A 16410-nucleotide genomic window follows, 5' to 3' on the forward strand; every position below is an offset into this window, starting at 1 on the left:
CACATTGCACCAACACTCCCACAAACGCCTCCCACACAGCACCATCACACCCACAAACTCCTCCCACACAGCACCAACACTCCCACAAACGCCTCCCACACAGCACCATCACTCCCACAAACGCCTCCCACACAGCACCAACACTCCCACAAACGCCTCCCACACCATAACAATTGTTGTATTTGCGCTTGTACGCGCAAATACAAAATGTATGGGAAATTTACATTTTAAATTATTTAATAAAACAGAGAATGATTAACCTCAAAATGTTGTGTTATCACTGGAAAGAAATGTTAAGTATGACAAGTGATCCTAACTGGCGTGCCAAGGTTGTCTGTTGGCCGCTCTAACTCCAATGTTCTCTCTCATCTGTTAAAGTCTCCTCAACATTTAATTCCCGAGATGACACACCTCTGACCTCGCATCTCGAAATTGTTTGAAATGTTAGCAATATCTTGCCAGAATGTGTGAAGGGAAAATGACCCCAGTGTCAACCGGCCCATTGACCCCTGGTATATGGGCCCTGGTATGTGACTCCTGGTATATGGGGCCTGGTATGTGACCCCCTGGTATATGAGCCCTGGTATGTGACCCTTGGTATGTGTCCCCTGGTATATGGGCCCTGGTATGTGACCTCTGGTATGTGGGCCTTGGTATGTGACCCCTGGTATGTGACTCCTGGTATGTGGGCCTTGGTATGTGACCCCTGGTATATGGGGCCTGGTATGTGACCCCTGGTATATGAGCCCTGGTATGTGACCCCTGGTATATGGGCCCCTAGTATGTGACTCCTGGTATATGGGGCCTGGTATGTGACCCCTGGTATATGAGCCCTGGTATGTGACCCCTGGTATGTGACCCCTGGTATGTGGGCCCTGGTATGTGACCCCTGGTATATGGGCCCTAGTATGTGACCCCTGGTATATGGGGCCTGGAATGTGACCCCCTGGTATGTGGCCCCCTGGTATGTGGGCCCTGGTATGTGACCCCTGGTATATGGGCCCCTAGTATGTGACCCCTGGTATATGGGGCCTGGAATGTGACCCCTGGTATGTAGGCCCTGGTATATGGGCCCCTGGTATGTGGGCCCTGGTATGTGACCCCTGGTATGTAACCACTGGTATGTGACCCCTGGTATATGGGCTCTAGTATGTAACCACTGGTATGTGACCCCTGGTATGTGGGTCCTGGTATGTGACCCCTGGTATGTGGGCCCTGGTATGTGACCCCTGGTATGTGGGCCCTGGTATGTGACTCCTGGTATGTGGGCCCTGGTATGTGACCCCTGGTATGTGACCCCTGGTATGTGACCCCTGGTATGTGGGCCCTGGTATGTGACCCCTGGTATGTGGGCCCTGGTATGTGACTCCTGGTATGTGGGCCCTGGTATGTGGGCCCTGGTATGTGACTCCTGGTATGTGGGCCCTGGTATGTGACCCCTGGTATGTGGGCCCTGGTATGTGACCCCTGGTATGTGGGCCCTGGTATGTGGGCCCTGGTATGTGGGCCCTGGTATGTGACCCCCGGTATGTGGGCCCTGGTATGTGACCCCTGGTATGTGGGCCATGGTATGTGACCCCTGGTATGTGGGCCCTGGTATGTGACCCCTGGTATGTGACCCCTGGTATGTGGGCCCTGGTATGTGGGCCCTGGTATGTGACCCCTGGTATGTGGGCCCTGGTATGTGACTCCTGGTATGTGGGCCCTGGTATGTGACCCCTGATATGTGGGCCCTGGTATGTGACCCCTGGTATGTGGGCCCTGGTATGTGGGCTCTGGTATGTGACCTCTAGTATGTGGGTCCTGGTATGTGACCCCTGGTATGTGGGCCCTGGTATGTGACCCCTGGTATGTGGGCCCTGGTATGTGAGCCCTGGTATGTGACCCCTGGTATGTGGGCCCTGGTATGTGACCCCTGGTATGTGACCCCTGGTATGTGGGCCCTGGTATGTGACCCCTGGTATGTGGGCCCTGGTATGTGACTCCTGGTATGTGGGCCCTGGTATGTGACCCCTGGTATGTGGGCCCTGGTATGTGACCCCTGGTATGTGGGCCCTGGTATGTGGGCCCTGGTATGTGACCCCTGGTATGTGACCCCTGGTATGTGACCCCTGGTATGTGGGCCATGGTATGTGACCCCTGGTATGTGACCCCTGGTATGTGGGCCCTGGTATGTGACTCCTGGTATGTGGGCCCTGGTATGTGACCCCTGGTATGTGGGCCCTGGTATGTGACTCCTGGTATGTGGGCCCTGGTATGTGACCCCTGGTATGTGGGCCCTGGTATGTGACTCCTGGTATGTGGGCTCTGGTATGTGACCTCTAGTATGTGGGTCCTGGTATGTGACCTCTGGTATGTGGGCCCTGGTATGTGGCCCCTGGTATGTGGGCCCTGGTATGTGGGCCTTGGTATGTGACCCCTGGTATGTGGCCCCCTGGTATGTGGGCCATGGTATGTGGGCCCTGGTATGTGACCCCTGGTATGTGGCCCCACACCCACTACACTCATCCTTCCCGAAGCTGCCGTAGACGACACAGCGTCTTTCTAATAAGCACTCCCTAACTCATTGCATTTATTTACAAAGAAATTGAGCATATCTGCTGAGCAGTTGCAAGTACAGGTTGCTGGATCATTGCAGCCTTTCAATATATGACTTACAGACTTTGAGTACATTATCAACACCTAATAATACACTTACAGAAGAAGCTAAAGATGTATGCAAAGTATTAAGAGTATGTAAAGTGCGAGTGGATGAGATGAGGCCATATGAGGCAGAAATACACCCTCATGTTACACCACTCAAACACTTCTCCAACGATGTGAGAAAGTAGCCAAAGAGGCACAATTCAAAGTGAGGAACAGGATAACGAGAGGGCACACACACATGTAAACAAAGTGAGGAACAGGATAACGAGAGGGCACACACACATGTAAACAACGTGAGGAACAGGATAACGAGAGGGCACACACACATGTAAACAACGTGAGGAACAGGGTAATGAGAGGGCACACACACATGTAAACAACGTGAGGAACAGGATAACGAGAGGGCACACACACATGTAAACAACGTGAGGAACAGGGTAACGAGAGAAGACACACACATGTAAACAACGTGAGGAACAGGATAACGAGGACACACACACATGTAAACAACGTGAGGAACAGGATAACGAGAGGACACACACACATGTAAACAAAGTGAGGAACAGGATAACGAGAGGGCACACACACATGTAAACAACGTGAGGAACAGGATAACGAGAGGGCACACACACATGTAAACAACGTGAGGAACAGGATAACGAGAGGGCACACACACATGTAAACAACGTGAGGAACAGGATAACGAGAGGGCACACACACATGTAAACAACGTGAGGAACAGGGTAATGAGAGGGCACACACACATGTAAACAACGTGAGGAACAGGATAACGAGAGGGCACACACACATGTAAACAACGTGAGGAACAGGGTAACGAGAGAAGACACACACATGTAAACAACGTGAGGAACAGGATAACGAGGACACACACACATGTAAACAACGTGAGGAACAGGATAACGAGAGAACACACACACATGTAAACAACGTGAGGAACAGGATAACGAGAGAACACACACACATGTAAACAACGTGAGGAACAGGATAACGAGGACACACACACATGTAAACAACGTGAGGAACAGGATAACGAGAGAACACACACACATGTAAACAACGTGAGGAACAGGGTAACGAGAGAAGACACACACATGTAAACAACGTGAGGAACAGGATAACGAGGACACACACACATGTAAACAACGTGAGGAACAGGATAACGAGAGAACACACACACATGTAAACAACGTGAGGAACAGGATAACGAGAGAACACACACTCATGTAAACAACGTGAGGAACAGGATAACGAGGACACACACACATGTAAACAACGTGAGGAACAGGATAACGAGAGAACACACACACACATGTAAACAACGTGAGGAACAGGATAACGAGAGAACACACACACATGTAAACAACGTGAGGAACAGGGTAACGAGAGAACACACACACATGTAAATAACGTGAGGAACAGGATAACGAGGACACACACACATGTAAACAACGTGAGGAACAGGATAACGAGAGAACACACACACATGTAAACAACGTGAGGAACAGGATAACGAGAGAACACACACATGTAAACAACGTGAGGAACAGGATAACGAGGACACACACACATGTAAACAACGTGAGGAACAGGATAACGAGAGGGCACACACACATGTAAACAACGTGAGGAACAGGATAACGAGGACACACACACATGTAAACAACGTGAGGAACAGGATAACGAGAGGGCACACACACATGTAAACAACGTGAGGAACATGATAACGAGGACACACACACATGTAAACAACGTGAGGAACAGGATAACGAGAGAACACACACACATGTAAACAACGTGAGGAACAGGATAACGAGAGGGCACACACACATGTAAACAACGTGAGGAACAGGATAACGAGAGGGCACACACACATGTAAACAACGTGAGGAACAGGGTAACGAGAGGGCACACACACATGTAAACAACGTGAGGAACAGGATAACGAGAGGGCACACACACATGTAAACAACGTGAGGAACAGGGTAACGAGAACACACACACATGTAAATAACGTGAGGAACAGGATAACGAGGACACACACACATGTAAACAACGTGAGGAACAGGATAACGAGAGAACACACACACATGTAAACAACGTGAGGAACAGGATAACGAGAGAACACACACACATGTAAACAACGTGAGGAACAGGATAACGAGAGAACACACACACATGTAAACAACGTGAGGAACAGGATAACGAGAGAACACACACACATGTAAACAACGTGAGGAACAGGATAACGAGGACACACACACATGTAAACAACGTGAGGAACAGGATAACGAGAGAACACACACACATGTAAACAACGTGAGGAACAGGATAACGAGAGGGCACACACACATGTAAACAACGTGAGGAACAGGATAACGAGAGGGCACACACACATGTAAACAACGTGAGGAACAGGGTAACGAGAGGGCACACACACATGTAAACAACGTGAGGAACAGGATAACGAGAGGGCACACACACATGTAAACAACGTGAGGAACAGGGTAACGAGAACACACACACATGTAAATAACGTGAGGAACAGGATAACGAGGACACACACACATGTAAACAACGTGAGGAACAGGATAACGAGAGAACACACACACATGTAAACAACGTGAGGAACAGGATAACGAGAGAACACACACACATGTAAACAACGTGAGGAACAGGATAACGAGAGAACACACACACATGTAAACAATGTGAGGAACAGGATAACGAGAGAACACACACACATGTAAACAACGTGAGGAACAGGATAACGAGAGAACACACACACATGTAAACAACGTGAGGAACAGGATAACGAGAGAACACACACACATGTAAACAACGTGAGGAACAGGATAACGAGGACACACACACATGTAAACAACGTGAGGAACAGGATAACGAGAGAACACACACACATGTAAACAACGTGAGGAACAGGATAACGAGAGGGCACACACACATGTAAACAACGTGAGGAACAGGATAACGAGGACACACACACATGTAAACAACGTGAGGAACAGGATAACGAGAGGACACACACACATGTAAACAAGAAATATCAATAACCTACGAAGATGTCAACAAAGAACTTCGCCGTGAGAGTCATCAATGAATGTGTTGACAAAGTTGAGTTTAAAGGCAAGAGGAGCGCCCCGCGAGCACCTGCAGGGGTGTGCTACAGTTACCCCAGCACCTCCTCCTGCACACCCCGCCCCCTACCCTACACGGCGTCCTTGGGGCTGCTTACACCCCTCACCCCCCCCCCCCCCACCAGCACCACACATCCTACCACCATTCCAATCTACTAATCCCCGCCCCCTCCCCCCCCCCTCACGCATACAACCGATATTCTGATGCATCAGTGACGGAGCCCCCGGGGAGGAAGACAGCGACACCTTCACCCTTACTGAGGGAGCACAAGAAGGTGATGAAGAGTCCCCCGGGGTGAAGATGGCCGTCCATGGCCCGTCCACCCCTCACGACCAACTTGCTCTTATCCTTACGGTCCAGTCTGGGGGGGGGGGGGGGGAGAAGCGGAGAGGGGTAAAGTGGAGAGATGGGGAATTCCAAGGTGTTGTGATGGGTCAGTGAGAGGCAATGGGTCCCCTGTGGGAAGGGGGAATGGAACGTAAAAAAGAGGAATACACAGTTAGAATAGGAGAAAAAAAGAGGAAATGGAGGCGAGAGAGAAGGAATGGATGGGTGTAATAATGTGTACCTAGAAAAGATATGTCTGTTTCTCATACCTTGGAGGCCAGACGCCAGGGGCGAGCCTCCACAACTTTCCGATATGATTCACGGACGGTATTTGAGTGTCGTAAGTCTGTGTGCCACAAATTTGAGTGCCACTCTTTATGATATATGGGCATGTATAACCCCCCCCCCCCTCCCCCCCGCCACCAGCAATTTTCATGAAGTCTGAAATAAAGGATGAGATTACTGTAGACTTATATAAGGTTGCATGAGTCTTTATGTAACATTTCCTGGGAGGAGGAGAGGTGTGGTGATGGAAGAGAGGGGGGGGGAGACATTATGAGGAAGGAAGGAGAGGGAAGGAGAAGGGACGCCAGGTGAGAGGGGGAATACTATTGTCTTGATCAATTACATTGATGATCAGGAGGATGCATAATGGATCTTCCTCACCCGCGCCCCCCCTAACACCCACACTGGGACAGGTGTCCCGGGCCGCCAAGACAGCATGACCATAACATGTCTTGACAGAAGGGTTGAGGAAGAGACCCAGATGTTGAGGGAACTGAGCCGCCTTGAACGCCAGACCAGACTCAAGGCCGCACCCCCTTCCCCCCCTCCCCCCACCCTTGACCACGACGAAGACGCCAGGACGCTCAGACTCCGGTAATGTCTTCAAGTCGGATAAGGGTTGACGAACGCATGTTCGTCAACCCTATATTTTAAAGAATCAAAGAGAGGATCGATACGACATCTCGCTCAGTAATTAAGCTGCAAAACATTTAGATACCGAACCCCGTCACTAGCAACGGTCACCTCCAGGATGCAAGTGTTGCTCCACTCACTCACAACTACCCTGCCCCCCCCCCCCCCCCAACAAACATCCCCCCATTTACAACCCCCCCACCCCCCACTCAACTAACCACTCCCACACTCACATATATATAACTACTATGAGGATTGGAACAGGATTGTGAAGATCAGTACAGCAATATAGGATTAAGATTAATTCTTCAGGCACAAAAGGAGAAAGAGCTGGGAGTGGACATGACCCCAGACCTGAGGCCAGAAGCCCACATCAGCAGTATAACAATAACTGACTATGACATACTGGCCAACATCCGCCTGGCCTTCACAAACTTGGACAACGGAGTGTTCTGGGCCATATATACACCGAAGGTCAGACCCACTCTTCAATATGCAGCCCCACCATGGAACCCTAACATGAAAAATGACAAGGACAAACTAGAAGACGTCCAAAGATATGCAACGAAACTTGTTCCGGAGCTGAAAGAATTGAGCTATGAGGAACGACAGAAAGCACTGGACCTTACCACGCTGGAATAAAAGAGAGAGAGAGAGAGAGAGAGAGAGAGAGAGAGAGAGAGAGAGAGAGAGAGAGAGAGAGAGAGAGAGAGAGAGAGAGAGAGAGAGAGAGAGAGAGACAGACACACAGACAGAGAGAGAGAGCACATGATAACAACATAAAAGATTCTTGGGGAAATTGACAAAGTAGACAATTAAAAGCAGTGTTGTTCAGAGCTGTGAACAGTAGAACGAGCGGTCATAGATGGAAGCTGGAATGGAATTATGAGGGGAAAGCGCCAAGCCATTACGACTATATAGATGGAAACTGGAGAAGCAAATGAGTGAGAGAGACACCAGGAAGAACTTTGTCAGTGTTAAAGCTCTATAAATGGTTCAGGTAAATACAGGTTACATGCACAAGTCGTTAAAGATAATTCAATTCAAAATTTTAAATGTAAACATTATAAAAGCTTGATAATGCTCCAAGACGGACCGTAACGTCGTCGTTTGTCCATCTTGTGATGTGTGGCGTGGTCATCATATCTTGAGCCCCGTTATTGTCACTCATTGTCTCCATTATAAATGCATGAGAAATTAAGTAATTTCTTTAATCTAAGACGTTCATATAGCGAGGCCAGGAGCTTAGCTCGATCCTGCAAGCACGTCTAGGTGAGCACACACACACACACACACACACACACACTGGAAAAGGTGCAAAGACATGCTACTAAGTGGCTCCCAGAACTGAAGGGCAAGAGCTACGAGGAGAGGTTAGAAGCATTAAATATGCCAAAACTAGAAGACAGAAGAAAAAGAGGTGATATGATCACTACGTACAAAATAGTAACAGGAATTGATAAAATCGACAGGGAAGACTTCCTGAGACCTGGAACTTCAAGAACAAGAGGTCATAGATTTAAACTAGCTAAACACAGATGCCGAAGAAATATAAGAAAATTCACCTTCGCAAATAGAGTGGTAGACGGTTGGAACAAGTTAAGTGAGAAGGTGGTGGAGGCCAAGACCGTCAGTAGTTTCAAAGCGTTATATGACAAAGAGTGCTGGGAAGACGGGACACCACGAGCGTAGCTCTCATCCTGTAACTACACTTAGGTAATTACACTTAGGTAATTACACACACACGCACACACGCACACATTCTCTTATCAAGAGGATAACATCAGCAGCATATGCCAGGTTGGCTAACATAAGAACGGCCTTTAGAAACTTGTGTAAGGAATCTTTCAGAACATTATATACCACATATGTCAGACCAATCCTGGAGTATGCGGCTCCAGCATGGAGTCCATATTTAGTCAAGCATAGGACTAAACTGTAAAAGGTTCAAAGGTTTGCCACCAGACTAGTACCCGAGCTGAGAGGTATGAGCTACGAGGAGAGACTACGGGAATTAAACCTCACTTCGTTGGAAGACAGAAGATTTAGGGGGGACATGATCACCAAATTCAAGATTCTCAAGGGAATAGACAGGGTTGATAAAAACAGGCTATTTAACACAAGGGGCACACGCACTAGGGGACACAGGTGGAAACTGAGTGCCCAAATGAGCCACAGAGATATTAGAAAGAACTTTTTTAGTGTCAGAGTGGGTGACAAATGGAATGCATTAGGAAGTAATGTGGTGGAGGCTGACTCCATACACAGTTTCAAGTGTAGATATGATAGAGCCCAATAGGCTCAGGAATCTGTACACCTGTTGATTGACGGTTGAGAGGCGGGACCAAAGAGCCAGAGCTCAACCCCCGCAAGCACAACTAGGTGAGTACACACACACACATATCCCTAGTCTTACCTTTCGCTAAGAGGAGATCGTTAAGTGTACCCCTAACTACTCTCCCAGACAATAGTATAAGAGAATATATCCGCAATAATAATGTGAAGTGAAACTCTTGTATGGTAAGAACGTGTAAACGTGAAATCAAGCAAATGAAACAAATATAAAAATATAACATCGATGAAAATTAAAAGTTTACCTTTACATTTTATTTGATGCATATCCCGTCATAGAAAACGAAATATAGAAAACGAGGTGTGCGGTTCTTTGCAGACTAAACTAACTCAATTTACCTGAGGGGGCCTCTATCTCTCTAGTGGCCTCGACGAGGATAGGAACCCAGCGGCTTGTCCGCCATTTGTCCTGACGATTTAATCAAGCTGGATGTTACAATAATTCATTGTATCGGGGGACAGGCAGCCACGGTGTAATTTTGTTGTTATATATACACAAGAGTTTTGACATTGTTGTACAGCCAGCAGCAGCTCCATGGCGTCTCGGGCAGGGCCTTAATAATAATTTCCCCTGGAATACCACCCGCCAAATCGTTTAACCACCAGGTACCGGTTGATTGTTTAATACATCACTGAACTTTATGTTTAACAAATCTCTAACCCGATCCATGGAGGACACAAGACAATTCAAATTCAAATTAAAAAATTCTAAATGTTTATTCAAGTAAACATACATACACAGAAGATGAGTAACAAACATAATGTTGGATTTATAGAGTTAGTGCAGTACATACAGTACCTAAAACCACTAATACACAGTGTTACACATCAGAAATCACAATAGCGTGATGCATCAAATAAATAAATCAACAAGGGCCGTGGCGAGGGTTCGAACCTACGTCCGAGAGGATCTCAGACGCTGCCTTAATCGACTGAGCTACGACATGGCAAAAGAATTGCAACCGGAAGTTTTACTGACCTTACTCGAATCCTGCAGCCTCTCCGAGACACAAACCAGGATTTGAAATGAAGTAAGGGCGAAGAGGTAGAACACCTTATTGATAGAGCTCGGGTGCATGGGGGGAATTGTGTAAAATCCTGGTTTGTGTCTCGGAGAGGCTGCAGGATTCGAGTAAGGTCAGTAGAACTTTCGGCTGCAATTCTTTTACCATGTCGTAGCTCAGTCGATTACGGCAGCGTCTGAGATCCTGTCGGACGTAGGTTCGAACCCTCGTCACGGCCCTAGTGGATTTGTTCACGCACAGCGTTTCGGCCAATGTATATATATATGCTGGTTAGCATTGTAAATGTATGGCCATGTCTGTGGTAGGATATAATAAAACTAAACAAACTATTTCCCAGCGGCGGACAGTTATGGATTGGCGACCAGTCAATCCTCCCCCGGACAGGATACGAACCCAAGTCAAATCGCTCGTGAAGCGCAGGGCGATTTTCTTACTGCTGAGCCACGGGGACTGCGACGTGTTCATACACGTTAGGTTTATATTAAGCCCCCCCCCCCTCCCCCCGAGGACGAATTACTGACCTCTTCTTCTTGATAGTATGTACAGTGTGCATGAAGGGTTTGTCCTCCCGATGACTGCACCAGTACACGTGTTGGGTGAAGAGTTTATGTTCAGGATGATAAAGAGTTTCAAAAGTGCTTGTTGCGTTGTGGTGTAGGTGGAGGAGCGGCGACAACAACAGAGGTGTGTGTTAGAGGGAGACTTGCCGCACCGTAGGCCGGTGTGTTGTGTTTATGGCGTCAGCTGATCCTTGGTGTTGCCACGAGGCAGTTGTTTTCTGTGTTTAGCTGTTGGTGGCGCCAGGTATAAATGTGGCGCGGGTCAGATGTGACCCCAATTTGTTGGTCGACTGAAGATATTTAGCCAGTGCTTTGACTAGTTGGTATTTTTCCTGTAACGAGTGGTCACCTCCTAATATATGCTCCATGGTAAAGGGTATTTTAAGTGAGATAAGCCCAGGATGTAACCCCACAACAAGCTGAATACCTACTTACAGCTGGGTGTAAACTAGTTTACATATTGTAAACAACAATGCATTTGTAATTTTATTTGCAAGAAGCTTTATGGAAAGGGAAACAAATAATTAAATATTAAAGAAAATTAACAAATAAATTCAGGTTTAACTAAGGCTTCCCTGAATTATAAGAGAAAACGAAAAGCCAATTCTTTATTTAAGAAAACGAAATGTTGAAGGACAGGGGTAACATTGTTATTATTCTAACATCCGCACTGGTAGTAGGAGCTCTAATATAGATGGTTACAATTACAGTTCATAAATAAGACATTTATTTCGTGTTGTGTATCAGTCAAATACGCAGACCGAGGTGACATAGAGCACAATATGGATTGATGTGTGGAACATTGAACGCTGGCAGTAAGTAGTGATCCAAGCTTGGCCAGCAGGTAAGATGGGCGAGATGGTACAGTAACTGACGAGAAGGTAGAAGTAATAGGGAAAAGTCAAATATACGGAGAATGTAGTGGTAGAGGGAGAAGGAAGGGAACAGGAAGAAGGTAGAAGAAGCGAGAGAAGGCAGAAGAAGCGAGAGAAGGCAGAAGAAGCGAGAGAAAGACAGAGGCAGAATACTCGCCCCACCAAACACTCCTCCCTACAAGAACACACACTCCCCCAACCCCCACCAACACAAGTCTTCATCATTACACAATTATTCTCGTCCACACACACAAACATCAGCCAGACGATTCTCGTTGTTAAATAACCGGCGAAGGCGACCTCTGCCACTATGGCAGCTGACGGGCAGCAACAGACGGGCAGCAACAGACGGGCAGCAACAGACGGGCAGGTGGAGCTGGCCACGGGTGAACATCCAGCCTACAGGGACACAATGACCGGCGACCTGACTGACATAGGAAGATATCTGCGCAGAGATACAGCCTGGACCGGGGATACATTTGGCCAGGTACAGCCTGGACCGGGGATACATTTGGCCAGGTACAGCCTGGACCGGGGATACATTTGGCCAGGTACAGCCTGGACCGGGGATACATTTGGCCAGGCACAGCCTGGACCGGGGATACATTTGGCCAGGTACAGCCTGGACCGGGGATACATTTGGCCAGGCACAGCCTGGACCGGGGATACATTTGGCCAGGTACAGCCTGGACCGGGGATACATTTGGCCAGGCACAGCCTGGACCGGGGATACATTTGGCCAGGTACAGCCTGGACCGGGGATACATTTGGCCAGGTACAGCCTGGACCGGGGATACATTTGGCCAGGTACAGCCTGGACCGGGGATACATTTGGCCAGGTACAGCCTGGACCGGGGATACATTTGGCCAGGTACAGCCTGGACCGGGGATACATTTGGCCAGGTACAGCCTGGACCGGGGATACATTTGGCCAGGTACAGCCTGGACCGGGGATACATTTGGCCAGGTACAGCCTCCGTGGTATACATGGACCAGGTACAGCTTGGACGGGGTATACATGGACCAGGGACAGCTTGGACGGGATATACATGGACCAGGGACAGCCTGGACCGGGGATACATTTGGCCAAGTACAGCCTGGACCGGGAATACATTTGGCCAGGTACAGCCTGGGACCGGGGATACATGGGCCACGGACAGCTTGGACGGGGTATACATGGACCAGGGACAGCCTGGACGGGGTATACATGGTCCAGGCTGTACATTTGGCCAGGTACAGCCTGGACCGGGGATACATTTGGCCAGGTACAGCCTGGACCGGGGATACATTTGGCCAGGTACAGCCTGGACCGGGGATACATTTGGCCAGGTACAGCTTGGACCGTGGTATACATGGACCAGGTACAGCTTGGACGGGGTATACATGGACCAGGGACAGCTTGGACGGGATATACATGGACCAGGGACAGCCTGGACCGGGGATACATTTGGCCAAGTACAGCCTGGACCGGGAATACATTTGGCCAGGTACAGCCTGGACCGGGGATACATGGGCCACGGACAGCTTGGACGGGGTATACATGGACCAGGGACAGCCTGGACGGGGTATACATGGACCAGGGACAGCTTGGACGGGGTATACATGGACCAGGGACAGCCTGGACGGGGTATACATGGACCAGGGACAGCTTGAACGTGGATTCATGGACCAGGGACAGCTTGGACGTGGTATACATGGACCAGGGACAGCTTGGACGTGGTATACATGGACCAGGGACAGCTTGGACGTGGTATACATGGACCAGGGACAGCTTGGACGGGGTATACATGGACCAGGGACAGCTTGGACGGGTTATACATGGACCAGGGACAGATTGGACGTGGATTCATGGACCAGGGACAGCTTGGACGTGGTATACATGGACCAGGGACAGCTTGGACGGGGTATACATGGACCAGGGACAGCTTGGACGGGATATACATGGACCAGGGACAGCTTGGACGGGGTATACATGGACCAGGGACAGCTTGGACGGGATATACATGGACCAGGGACAGCTTGGACGGGGTATACATGGACCAGAGACAAACTAGGCCTGCGATAGATTAGGTCAAGAGAACACAGAGCCCAGCAGAGACTGCACATATTAAAGTCTGCTGTAATGACAGAATAGCCCACACAGCGGTCCATGTTTATGTTTAGACTGACGTAAGGTGAGACAAGGAGCCCCTGGTCTGAGCTTACACTGAGTACATGTCCCTTGTGTACGTGCACCAGGGTGAATTACCTGTGTACGTGCACCAGGGTGAATGATGACCTGTGTACGTGCACCAGGGTGAATGATGACCTGTGTACGTGCACCAGGGTGAATGATGACCTGTGTACGTGCACCAGGGTGAATGATGACCTGTGTACGTGCACCAAGGTGAATGATGACCTATGTACGTGCACCAGGATGAATGATGACCTGTGTACGTGCACCAGGGTGAATGATGACCTGTGTACGTGCACCAGGGTGAATGATGACCTGTGTACGTGCACCAGGGTGAATGATGACCTGTGTACGTGCACCAGGATGAATGATGACCTGTGTACGTGCACCAGGATGAATGATGACCTGTGTACGTGCACCAGGGTGAATGATGACCTGTGTACGTGCACCAGGGTGAATGATGACCTGTGTACGTGCACCAGGATGAATGATGACCTGTGTACGTGCACCAGGGTGAATGATGACCTGTGTACGTGCACCAGGATGAATGATGACCTGTGTACGTGCACCAGGATGAATGATGACCTGTGTACGTGCACCAGGGTGAATGATGACCTGTGTACGTGCACCAGGGTGAATGATGACCTGTGTACGTGCACCAGGGTGAATGATGACCTGTGTACGTGCACCAGGATGAATGATGACCTGTGTACGTGCACCAGGGTGAATGATGACCTGTGTACGTGCACCAGGGTGAATGATGACCTGTGTACGTGCACCAGGATGAATGATGACCTGTGTACGTGCACCAGGGTGAATGATGACCTGTGTACGTGCACCAGGGTGAATGATGACCTGTGTACGTGCACCAGGATGAATGATGACCTGTGTACGTGCACCAGGGTGAATGATGACCTGTGTACGTGCACCAGGGTGAATGATGACCTGTGTACGTGCACCAGGGTGAATGATGACCTGTGTACGTGCACCAGGGTGAATGATGACCTGTGTACGTGCACCAGGGTGAATGCTGACCTGTGTACGTGCACCAGGGTGAATGATGACCTGTGTACGTGCACCAGGGTGAATGATGACCTGTGTACGTGCACCAGGGTGAATGATGACCTGTGTACGTGCACCAGGGTGAATGATGACCTGTGTACGTGCACCAGGATGAATGATGACCTGTGTACGTGCACCAGGATGAATGATGACCTGTGTACGTGCACCAGGATGAATGATGACCTGTGTACGTGCACCAGGATGAATGATGACCTGTGTACGTGCACCAGGGTGAATGATGACCTGTGTACGTGCACCAGGGTGAATGATGACCTGTGTACGTGCACCAGGGTGAATGATGACCTGTGTACGTGCACCAGGATGAATGATGACCTGTGTACACACACCTGTCGAGGATACACAAGTTAGGGGATACAGTGAATCTTGAACATATTGTAAAAGGGGAAGACTCGTCCAGGGACAGACTGGTCCATGAAAATGCTGTGCTAGGGACAGAGAGGTCCACTGACTGGTCCAGGGAGAGGTAGACTGGTCCGGGGACAGACAATGCCAGGGAGTGACTGTACCTGGGCAGACTAGTCCAGGTAAAGGGGAGACTGGAATCCTAGTTTATCAGGGTTGGAGAAGGTCACTACTTCTGGTTCTACCAAACGGGGGTAGGGGTGGTGCAATTACTGCTCTGCCCACACCAACCCCACACACTCCCCCCACCACCACCACCTCCACCACACACTCTCCTCACCAACAATAACCCGGCAATGTGATGTTATAGTGGCCAGAATACGCCTGGGATAATGACGTATCTGGCAGCTTTCTCAAAACCCAACTGTCGAGTACACAATGTGTCAACTTTGTGAAAGAGAAAATATGCACTCTCTTGAACATTATATTGTAGAATGTCCCATACTGACTGACTTTCGCCCTCCTGGGCTAAGGTATGCTGAACTGTGTAATTACTATATTAGTACTGGAACACTTGATGATTTGTTGGACTTGTACCCAAGATTAACCGTGTAATGTATCAATTATACAATGTATATATATGATGTAACTATATAACCTGAGCTTGTAAAAGCACCTTAATCAACTTCAGAGATTAAGTGCTTAATTGCACACTAGTGTCTCTGTCAGCTATCTCACCCTGTCAGAGTAAAAGAGACAAATGTATGTGAATGCATGTGGGTATATATGTATATATATATATATATATATATATATATATATATATATATATATATATATATATATGTCGTACCTAGTAGCCAGAACTCACTTCTCAGCCTACTATGCAAGGCCTGATTTGCCTAATAAGCCTAGTTTTCATGAATTAATGTTTT

At 48.7% G+C, this 16410-nt stretch overlaps 1 protein-coding gene across 1 annotated transcript; it reads left to right on the forward strand.

Moving 5' to 3' along the window:
* Window positions 1–14293: 14293 nt before the first annotated feature.
* On the forward strand, window positions 14294–15481 carry LOC138373630 (low-density lipoprotein receptor-related protein 1-like). The gene has a single exon (XM_069339966.1). It carries the CDS (start codon window positions 14294–14296, stop codon window positions 15479–15481), a length of 1188 nt encoding a protein of 395 aa, XP_069196067.1.
* Window positions 15482–16410: the final 929 nt, after the last annotated feature.

This window comes from Procambarus clarkii, chromosome 43 (genome assembly GCF_040958095.1).
Source record: "Procambarus clarkii isolate CNS0578487 chromosome 43, FALCON_Pclarkii_2.0, whole genome shotgun sequence".
NCBI classification, from domain to species: domain Eukaryota; kingdom Metazoa; phylum Arthropoda; class Malacostraca; order Decapoda; family Cambaridae; genus Procambarus; species Procambarus clarkii.

Excerpts from the sequence above, each read along its gene's own strand:
- LOC138373630 (XM_069339966.1), top strand. The coding sequence starts at position 14,294 with ATGAATGATGACCTGTGTACGTGCACCAGGGTGAATGATGACCTGTGT.